General features: G+C 63.5%; 1 protein-coding gene across 1 annotated transcript; it reads left to right on the top strand.

Moving 5' to 3' along the window:
* The first annotated feature begins 1,334 nt into the window (after nt 1–1,334).
* GRHPR (glyoxylate and hydroxypyruvate reductase) lies at nt 1,335–7,941 on the top strand. The gene is made up of 9 exons (XM_065860824.2): nt 1,335–1,455; nt 1,636–1,766; nt 2,177–2,249; nt 2,631–2,747; nt 3,253–3,341; nt 3,984–4,088; nt 5,213–5,348; nt 6,053–6,183; nt 7,610–7,941. The coding sequence occupies exons 1-9, from the start codon at nt 1,391–1,393 to the stop codon at nt 7,729–7,731; spliced, it is 969 nt and encodes a 322-aa protein (XP_065716896.1). The 5' UTR covers nt 1,335–1,390; the 3' UTR covers nt 7,732–7,941.
* Nucleotides 7,942–10,641: the final 2,700 nt, after the last annotated feature.

Here is a 10,641-nt window from a genome sequence, read left to right on the forward strand (position 1 = left end):
GGGTTGCACTGCAGGGTTGCACTGCAGAGGTTCACTGTATGGTTGCACTGCAGGGTTGCACTGCAGAGGTTCACTGTATGGTTGCACTGCAGAGGTTTACTGTATGGTTGCACTGCAGGGTTGCACTGCAGAGGTTCACTGTATGGTTGCACTGCAGGGTTGCACTGCAGGGTTGCACTGCAGAGGTTCACTGTATGGTTGCACTGCAGGGTTGCATTGCAGGGTTGCACTGCAGAGGTTCACTGTACGGTTGCACTGCAGGGTTGCATGCACGGTTGCACTGCAGGGTTGCACTGCAGGGTTGCACTGCAGGGTTGCACTGCAGAGGTTCACTGTATGGTTGCACTGCAGGGTTGCACTGCAGGGTTGCACTGCAGGGTTGCACTGCAGAGGTTCACTGCAGGGTTGCACTGCAGGGTTGCACTGCAGGGTTGCATGCAGGGTTGCACTGCAGGGTTGCACTGCAGGGTTGCACTGCAGAGGTTCACTGCAGAGGTTCACTGCAGGGTTGCATGCAGGGTTGCACTGCAGGGTTGCATGCAGGGTTGCACTGCAGGGCTGCACTGCAGGGTTGCACTGCAGGGTTGCACTGCAGGGTTGCACTGCAGAGGTTCACTGCAGAGGTTCACTGTATGGTTGCACTGCACGGTTGCATGCAGGGTTGCACCGCAGGGTTGCATGCAGGGTTGAACTGCAGGGCTGCACTGCAGGGCTGCACTGCAGGGTTGCACTGCAGAGGTTCACTGTACGGTTGCACTGCACGGTTGCATGCAGGGGTGCACCGCAGGGTTGCATGCAGGGTTGCACTGCAGGGCTGCACTGCAGGGTTGCACTGCAGAGGTTCACTGTACGGTTGCACTGCACGGTTGCATGCAGGGTTGCACTGCAGGGTTGCACTGCAGGGTTGCACTGCAGGGCTGCACTGCAGGGTTGCACTGCAGAGGTTCACTGCAGGGTTGCATGCAGGGTTGCACTGCAGGGCTGCACTGCAGGGCTGCACTGCAGGGTTGCACTGCAGAGGTTCACTGCAGAGGTTCACTGCAGGGTTGCATGCAGGGTTGCACTGCAGGGCTGCACTGCAGGGTTGCACTGCAGGGTTGCACTGCAGAGGTTCACTGTATGGTTGCACTGCAGGGTTGCACTGCAGCAGTTCACTGCAGGGTTGCATGCAGGGCTGCACTGCAGGGTTGCACTGCAGAGGTTCACTGCAGAGGTTCACTGCAGAGGTTCACTGCAGGGTTGCACTGCATGGTTGCACTGCAGGCCGCCCCGCAGGCCGCTCCCCGCGCACTCCCGCCCCTCCCACCGCCGGCCGTGCCCGGGCCGGTCCCCGCGGGGCGGAGCGGCCGCTCGGGGTCGCTGCGCGGCGGAGCGGGGCGGTTAAACGGCCATGGCGGTGTTCGTGACGCGGCGGATCCCGGCCGAGGGGCTGCGGGTCCTGTCGCAGGCCGCCGGGTGAGCGCGGAGCCGGGCGGGGCGGGCCAGTGCCGGTGCCGTGGCAGTCGCGGGCCCGGTCCCGGTCCCGGTGCCGTGGCGGTGCCGGTCCCGGGCCCCGTGGCGGTCCCGGTGGCAGTCACGGTGGCAGTCACGGTGGCGGTCCCCGTGGCGGTGCCGGTGACGGGCCCACTCCCGCAGGTGCCACGTCCAGCTGTGGGACTCGGAGGAGCCGGTGCCGCGGGCCGAGCTGCTGGCGGGCGTGGCGGGGAAGCGGGGTCTGCTCTGCCTCCTGTCCGACCGCATCGACCGCGAGGTGCTGGACGCGGCCGGTGGGTGCGGGCTGCGGCCCCCGACCCTCTGCTCCCCCGGGCCCTCTGCTCCCCCCGACCCTCTGCTCCCCCCGACCCTCTGCTCCCCCGTCCGCCTCCCCTTCCCTTCCCGCCCTCTCTTGTCCCTTTCTGTTCCTCTCCCGTTCCCATCCCCTTTCCCCCGCGTCCCTCTCCCGTCTGCTCCTACCCCCCGCCGCGACCCCTCGGGTCCCCTCCCGTTCCTCGCCCCTTCTCCTCCCGTTCCCCCTGCGTCCCGCTCGCGTCCCGCGTCCCCCTCCCGACCCTTCCCCTGCCTCTCCCGATCCCCTCCCGACCCCTCTCGTCCCCCTCCCGATGCCCCCCGTCCTATTCCATTCCTCCGCCGCCGTCGGGGCGACGCTGGGCAGCCGCGAGCTGACCGTGTCTTGCAGGGCCCGGCCTGAAAGTGATCAGCACGATGTCCGTGGGGTTTGACCACCTGGCCCTGGACGAAATTAAGAAGCGGTAACCCCCGACCCCCTGCCCCGTGCGGGACGGCCCGGCTGGGCAGGGGGAGGAGGGCGAAGCTCTGGATGCGGCAGCGCCGCGGTTCGCAGGTCGCTTTGGACGGGGCTGGCAGGTGGAACGTGGGGCTGGACGGGCTGTGTGACCTGCACCTCTCTCTTGCTGGGGTCACCCCAGCTGGGGCTGGAGGGGCCTGCAGATGCTGCAGTAAGACTAGGATAACCCCTGCAGAGGAAGAGCTGAGGAGCCCAAAGGGATGTCATCCTGCATGTGGTGCTGCAGATACCTGGGGAGGTGTAGCATCAGCAGTTTGCCCAGAGATGTCGAGGTATCACCCCAGGGCCGGCAGCATTGCCCCAGAAACCTGTGCTTGCCTTGCAGAGGGATCCGCGTGGGGTACACGCCTGACGTGCTGACCGACGCCACCGCGGAGCTCTCCGTGGCTTTGCTCCTGGCCACGTGCCGCCGGCTGCCCGAGGCAGTGGAGCAGGTGAAGAAGTGAGTATCCAGCTGCAGAGAGCCGGCTCCTGTGCCCGCAGCCCCGGCCTGCAGGACACGGCATGCCACGCTGGACGGATGACACTGGGCTGCAGCCAGAGTCTCACCTGGCTTGCACCAAGTACCTCGCAGGCCAAGGTGGAGTCCCCTGCAGTTCCGTGGCTCTGTGGAGACGTGCTGCGCAGGGGCCGGGAGGGCAGCGCTCCCGTCTGTGTGCAGGGCAGCGGGGACACACAGACCCCTCAGGAGGGCACGCAGTGGGGGTCTGGGCAGAGCCCACCAGCTGGCAGTCGTTCAGGGCTGTGGTCAGAGGTGCCTGAATTAAGTGAGTCCCGAGGCCCACGCAGGTTCCTGCAGGAGAGCAGCACGGCCACGGCCGCAGGAGCCCCGGGGCGGGTGGGTGCCACCCTCTGCTCCGGCGTGCCCGCCCGAACGCTGCGCTGGGCCGTGAGCAGGCTCTCCCTGCTGCTGCCTGACGGACGTTCTGTCTTGCTCTCTCCGCTAGGGGTGGCTGGACAACGTGGAAGCCCTTGTGGATGTGTGGCTATGGTCTGTCCGATAGCACAGTGGGCATCATAGGTCTGGGAAGAATAGGTAAGTGCAGGTCAGGCACGAGATTTGTGTCTCCAGTGAGGGCAGGGTGGTTTTGGAGGTTCAGCCAAGGTGGTGTCCAGGGTGCTCACCTCTTAAAATCTATGAGAACAACAAGGAGAGCTGGGTAGAGCCTCTCTGAACAGCTGTCTGAACTCATCAAGCCTAAAACAAAGTTTAAAGCATTCAAACACATCCACTACATCTGAATGCTACAGCAAACTGGACATTGTCCCCTTGATTGTCAGTCAAGCAAATGCCCTGACAAAGTCCAGGATGGAGTGCTTGCCGTCCCTTTGGTTGTGGACTTTGCCAGCAGGTGGCAATTCCTTCCCTCACTTTTCAGGTTGCTCCCTAGGGCAGCTTCATGTTTACCGTCCTGCGGCTCCGTTTGCGCAGGTTCAGTGCGGTGGGAGCTCGCTCCCGCTGGCGTGGGGAGCAGCAGACGGAGTGGGGGCAGCACCGTGACCCCGTGAGCCACCTGCTCTGCAAGCTGCTGCGCGTCAGCTGCACGGCGGCGAGCTGGCGGCAGGACAGACTGCCGGGCTGGACGGGCCGGTGCCGGTGCCGGTGCTGGTGCCGGTGCCGGTGCCGGTGCCTGTGCTGCACACACGCAGCGGCCGGACCGTCCTCTCTCGCTCCCAGGACAGGCAGTTGCCCGCCGCCTGAAGCCCTTTGGAGTCAAGAAGTTTCTGTACGCTGGCAGTCGCCCGAAACCTGAGAACGCTGCGGAGTTTGGGGCCGAGTTCGGTAAGAAGGGCGCCGGAGCGGGGCCGGGCGGCCGAGCACTGTGCCTGGGGTGGCTCCAGGGGGTGACACCCTGCGGGGTGGCCCCGAGGGGATGGAGGCTGTGAGCTGGATGTTCTGGGTTCTCCTCGCTGTCACTGGCATGAACCGCTGTGAAGGCACCAAGGGAGGGAATGGTGAATCCCAGACGCTCTGGTGTGATGGCAGAGAGCAGGGGGCACACCTGTGTCCTTTGACCCCAGCCAGACGTGGGACACCGGGCTCTGCCTGACTGCTCGTCGTGACCAGGCGCTGTGGCTGTTTCTGCTGCTTTTGCCTTTCATCGTCCCCCTGTGTCCCTCTGTGATTTCCAGTCAGTTCTCTTCCCATGGGGAAGTGGGACATAAGCGATGAGGAGGGGACAGTGGCCCCTGGGAGCAGAGGAAGGGTCTTGACCCCATCCCCATGGGGACCGCAGATCACACTGAGGGTGGACGTTCCTTGCTGCAGACAAACACTGTCTTTAGCCTCCTGCGTTAAGATGCAGGTCACGGTGCAGCCAGGCCTGGGAACGTCTCAGCTGCCGAACGGGACTCTTCTGTGCGCCTGGTAGAGTCCTGAGTCTTGCATCAAGTGCTAATATTGCAAGCAGAAGCTGTTTCTAGTTGGTACATTTTGCACAAAGCCTTTAGCAGCCCTTGTCCTGCTCCTTGTGCTTTCCTGCCCTCGCATGCAGGGGTGAGAGGGACACAGGTCATTACCTGGAGGTACTATTTAGGTAGATTTAATGCTGATTTATACTGCTGCTTTCACATTTTGCTCTCTGAACATGAAATACATACCAGAGCATACATGAACATGAGCATACATACCAGAGCCTTCTCTGAGCGAGACGGCTGAAGCATCGCTGGACTCCCCTTTGGCTGGATTTTAGTTGTAAAGGGAAGCAGAGCGCGGCAGTAGCGTCTGTGGGAACGTGCATGGTTTCTGTTTGGTGTTTGCGGGTCCCTGTGTCTCCCATCTGTGGAGAAGGGCCGGCCGGGCCTGCAGAGCAGAGCTGGCTCACCGGTGACCACGAGGGGCGAGGGGGCCGCTGAGCTCGTCGGTGAGGTGCCCACGCGGAGCCGTGACCTGAGTCTCCCCATTAGTCCCGCTCACCAGGCTGGCCGAGGAGTCGGACTTCGTTGTGGTGACCTGTGCTTTGACTCCGACCACCCAGGGAATGTGCAACAAGGACTTCTTCAGCAGAATGAAGAAGACGGCTGTGTTCATTAACACGAGCAGGTAATCACAACCTAGTCTCCTGCATGCTGTGGTTGTAGGGGGGACGCGGTAGGCTGGCCGCACCTCCCTCCATGGCTGCCTGCACCTCCATGGCTGCCTGCACCTCCATGGCTGCCTGCACCTCCATGGCTGCCTGCACCTCCCTCCATGGCTGCCTGCACCTCCCTCCATGGCTGCCTGCACCTCCATGGCTGCCTGCACCTCCATGGCTGCCTGCACCTCCATGGCTGCCTGCACCTCCCTCCATGGCTGCCTGCACCTCCATGGCTGCCTGCACCTCCATGGCTGCCTGCACCTCCCTCCATGGCTGCCTGCACCTCCATGGCTGCCTGCACCTCCCTCCATGGCTGCCTGCACCTCCCTCCATGGCTGCCTGCACCTCCATGGCTGCCTGCACCTCCATGGCTGCCTGCACCTCCATGGCTGCCTGCACCTCCCTCCATGGCTGCCTGCACCTCCCTCCATGGCTGCCTGCACCTCCATGGCTGCCTGCACTCGGGCACTTCTCTGCAGCATCCAGATCAGGAGCAGCTCATCACGCTGGGAGGCTCGGGCACATCCAGGAGGTTCTGAGCTCTGCTCGGGCACCCCTGGGGATGCAGGTGCCACCGCCGCAGCTGTCCTGGCTGTCCTGGGCCTGGGCTGCGTGTCCCTGTGAGCCCGTGGGACGCTGTGCCGCAGCGCGGGTGTCTCTGTGCCGGCAGGGGGGCCGTGGTGAACCAGCAGGACCTGTACGACGCGCTGGCCCAGGGCCAGATCGCGGCGGCCGGGCTGGACGTGACGACGCCGGAGCCGCTGCCCACGGACCATCCCCTGCTGTCCCTCCGGAACTGCGGTACGTGGCCGGCCGGGCCGCGCCGCTCCGGCAGCCTGCGCCACGGGTGTCCCCACCACTGGGGACCCGTCCTCTGGTGCGGTGACAGCACTGTCCCCATGAGCCCGTGCTGCAGAGCACTGACCGCGGAGGATGGGACGGGCAGGTGCCGTCAGCGGAAGGCAGGGACCACCGCACAGGGGGAGCTGCTCAGGGAAAGGCCTCATCAGCCTGACATAAAACAAGCGTAAGGGGTTTTTTAACTCGGCAGAGAGCAGCTGAGATCAGCTCATTTTTAACACCTTCCTGATGGGTCTCCATTCGATGGGGTGAAATTCACAGAGGGGTCTGACACCAGCAGGTGGCTGAATGAGAAACCAATCCCTGCTCATGCCCGGCCAAGCTCTGGTGTTCTGTAAGCTCCTGGGTACATATTCTGCTAGAAAAGCTCCCCATGGGGCTATAGAGCTGTGTGCTGAGCCTGCCAGGAGGAATCAGCCTCCGTGCAGCTGCTGCAGGACTCTGCACCTGGCGCATGCAGTGTGAGCCGCGGCTGCCAGAAGCAGGATTGGTGCGTGTGCTCCGAGAACGGTTCATTCAAGCACTGGCCTGGTCCTGACACCCTTGTTCCGCAGCAGATGCCAGCAAGCCAGGCCTCCCCGGGCTGCAGAGCCCCGCGAGCGCTCCCGCTGTGGGTGAGCCGGGCTCCTCTGCAGACGCTCTGGCTGCATCCCCGGGACAGCCCGAGGCAGCTCTGCCTGCGGAACTGGAGCCTGGCAAGCTCAGGCAGCCTGTTTGCTGGGTAGTGACGGGCACTGGGCAGGATGTGCTCTCCCGGGATCCTCGGTGCTCTCCCAGGATCCTCAGTGTTCTCCCGGGATCCCCAGTGTTCTCCCAAGATCCTCAGTGTTCTCGCGGGATCCCCAGTGTTCTCCTGGGATCCCCAGTGTTCTCCCAGGATCCTCAGTGTTCTCCCAGGATCCTCAGTGCTCTCCCGGGATCCTCAGTGTTCTCCCGGGATCCCCAGAGTTCGCCCTGGATCCTCAGTGTTCTCCTGGGATCCTCAGCGTTCTTGGTTCAGAGCCTCCCAAAGCTGTGTGGCAATCAGACAACACCATGCAAATTTCCCTGCATGTTCGTCTGCTCGGGGGCTGGTATTCTGTGTGTCCCACTGACTGTCCGTGCAGGACGGTGGGTGCCCAGCCTGGACACAGACCCGCTTCTGGCTGACTGTGGCGTGGAGGACTTAAAAGTAGCTCAGTTAGCCATTTATCAGATGTTTTTCCAGTCCTCAGTGGTGATTTTGTTTCACGCTCTGTGTCCAACGCGAGCTCCTGGTGGAGCAGCAGCGGGTGCAGGACCCGGGTTGATGGGAAATCCCCTGGAGGAGGCTGTGGGAGCCCAGCGAAGGTGGGAGGTGAGCGAGAGACCGTCCCTGTCCCCGCAGTGATCCTGCCGCACATCGGGAGCGCCACCCACGCCACGCGGAGCACCATGGCCGTGCTGGCGGCTGACAACCTGCTGGCCGGGCTGCGAGGGGACCCCATGCCCTCCGAGCTGCTGCTGTGACGGCCGGAGCACCACGAGCGCCAGGAGCCTCCGCGGTGACAGCCGGTGCCCCGGGAGCCGCTGTGGTGACGGCCGGTGCCACGGGAGCTCCCACCGGCTGCAGGACCAGCAGAGCTCCGCGGGAAGCCTGGCAGAGCGCGCTGTGCTCCTCACCGCCGTGCTCCCAGCCGGCGGGGGAACCACGCGGGGGCATTAAAGAGAAGCAGTGAACATGTCGAGTTCATTTCGTCTGTGAGCGGGTGTCCTGGGTGCAGAGCACACGGTGCTGCGGGGCTGCAGGTCCCATGGTGCAGAACAGACATGGAGCTGCTGGAGAGGGGCCAGAGGAGCCCCAGGAATGACCCGAGGCTGGAACAGCTCTGCTGGGGACAGGTGAGAGAGCTGGGGTGTTCAGCTCGAGAAGAGAAGCTCCAGGACACCTTAGTGCACCTTTCAGTGCTTAAAAGGGGCCCATGAGAAAGATGGGACAGACTTTAGAGCAGGGCCTGTTGTGACAGGACAAGGGTGATGGTTTAAACTAAAGGAGGGAGATCCAGGCCGGACATGAGGAAGGAATTGTTGTCCTGAGGGTGGTGAGAGCCTGGCCCAGGTACCCAGAGAGGTGGTGGATGAACCATCCCTGGAGACATCCCAGGCCAGGCTGGACGGGCTCTGAGCACCCTGAGCTGGTGAAGATGTCCCTGTCATGGCAGGGGGCTGGGGAGCTGGGGAGGGCCCTCAAACCCAAACCATCTGTGACTGTGTGTCACAGTGGGCAATGGATGGGGTTTGGCCCCAATTCAGAAAGCCCATGCAGTGTGGGAGCTGGTTTGTGCTTTGCAAGCCAGCGTGTCGTGCCATAAGGAGCTGCTGCTGCAGTGTCTGTCCTCGAATCCAGGCGCGGGGTGTCAGCGCGGGGCCGGCAGGTCCCGCTCCAGCCCGTGGGCAGGAGGGAGGACACGGGGGTTCTTGGTCCGTGCAAGCCCACGGCTGCCGAGGGGGCTGCTGCCAGCCCACTGCCAACTGTGTGTTCGTTGTTGAACTGGCACCCAGGCACGACATTTCGGTTCTTCAGGTGTCTAAAGGGAAGCAGAAAAAGGCTTGCATGGCTCCCCTGGCATCTCCAGCTCTGCCTTTCGTACCCGCTCCGAAGCGCATTGCAAACAGGCGTTGGGGCTGGGAGGTTGCACAGCCCCACGGGCTCTGGCCTCAGCTGCCCTCCCCGGACAGGCCAAGGGCCACGGGCCACCGGGGCGGCTGCCAGGGCTGAGAGCCCGGGTGAGCACGTTCTGGGGGCTCCGGGGGCTCCATGTCTGCTGCGGCGACTGCTCCACCTGTGCACATGGGGTTGAACCTGCCTCTCCCTGCCCGCGCTGCCCAGCAAGCGGCTGCTCTGCTGGGGACACAGCGGGTGGCTCCCGGGCCGCTGCTCCGCACCGCCGGCCGCGTCCCGCGGGAGGACAGCGTGCCCGAGGGCACCGCGCCTTTCCGAAACAGAGCAACGGCTGCGGTGTTGCGGGTAGGAGCAATTAAACACGTTTAAAGCTTGTCAGAAATCCCACTTGGAGCGCGTGAGTGTTGGGTGTGACCCCAGGCGCCTTGGGAGGGGTTGGGGAGGACACCTGCGGGTTTTCGGGGGATGCCCACCTGCCCTCTGCAGCGGGATCCTGCCCGGCCAGCACGTACATCGCAGCACCCATCGTGCTTCTGCGGGTGGGAGCAGCTCCTTCCTCAATCTATTCAGGGGGCACTTGGCTCTGAGCTTACGAAGTTTTCTTCCCAAGAGCAAGGAGTGAGTGGAGCCCTTTCCCAGCGCTACCCGCTTCCTTGGGCGCTTGCTGGGAAGGGGAGGTCCCCTCGGAGCCCCGCAGCAGCCCAGTCCTTCCCGGGACACTGTGAGCGAGCCCAGCTCGCGGGGCGGCTCTTCCCCTGCTGGGACTGAGCCCTCTGGGGGCCCTGGGGAGCCCTGTCTGTTTGGGAGCCACCAGTGCTGCCCCATGGTCTAGCCCAGCAATTCCCACCCTGTGCAGCCAGCACCAGACAGCAAACACCCAGCTGGGATTTCCATAATGAAAGGCAAAGATGTGATGAACAGGCTGCCCAGGCAGTGGTGGAGTCACCATCCCTGGAGGGGTTTAAAAGCGTTTAGACGAGGTCCTCAGGTCCATGGTTTAGTGCTGGAGTTAGGCTATGCTATGGCTGGACTTGATGATCCTGAGGGTCTCCTCCAACTGAAAACATTCTACGATTCTGTGATTCTGTGTATAGGATCATTGCGTTTTGAACTCGTCAGCAGTGTGTTGAACACGTTAGTCACGTTACTTCACTGGAGTTCTACCAGAGGTGGCCCTGGGCCCAGTCCTGCAGCGACAGCCACGGCTGGACACATCTGTGGGTTTGTGTTCCCTGTGTACGCACACACGTGTGACGCCAGTTCAGTTTAACTCCTTTTCCTGTTCTGCCTCTGCAGGGCGGTGGGGAGGCCTTGGCGACCACAGGCTGTGGGGCTGGTGGGGGCCGGGATGGGGTCCGGTGGCCCAGCCCTGCCCGGCGGTGGCCAGGCTGCTCGGGACACGAGCCAGCCCGGCCATGTCCCCACCCCTGCATCCTGGTGGCACCGGTGGAGCTGTCACAGACCTGCGGGTCACGGCAGCGCGGTGTCCGTGCTGCATGGCGCGGAAACGGCGCTCAGCCCCTGTTCTGCAGGATGGGCACCCCGGGTCCCTCAGCCGCTGCCCGTCAGACCCCAGCTCTTGGTGAGTGCCTGTAGACTTTGCGGTGAGAAAAAGATCAACACAAAGTCTCAGCTGCTGGATGCATGGGAACAGGAGCTGCTCTGAAACAGGGGTGCAGGGAAGGAGGGGACGCGTCTCGGTGCAGCTCAGGAGCTACTCGGGGCTCCCCCGCGCTGCCCGCAGCCCCTCAGCAGCC

This window comes from Patagioenas fasciata, chromosome Z, assembly GCF_037038585.1.
Source record: "Patagioenas fasciata isolate bPatFas1 chromosome Z, bPatFas1.hap1, whole genome shotgun sequence".
Classification (NCBI taxonomy): domain Eukaryota; kingdom Metazoa; phylum Chordata; class Aves; order Columbiformes; family Columbidae; genus Patagioenas; species Patagioenas fasciata.

Bases quoted from the DNA above. Each gene is read 5' to 3' on its own strand.
- GRHPR (XM_065860824.2), top strand. From the start codon at position 1,391: ATGGCGGTGTTCGTGACGCGGCGGATCCCGGCCGAGGGGCTGCGGGTC. The intron at 1,767-2,176 runs GTGGGTGCGGGC...CGTGTCTTGCAG, and splicing joins CGAGGTGCTGGACGCGGCCG to GGCCCGGCCTGAAAGTGATC. The intron at 2,250-2,630 runs GTAACCCCCGAC...CTTGCCTTGCAG, and splicing joins CTGGACGAAATTAAGAAGCG to AGGGATCCGCGTGGGGTACA.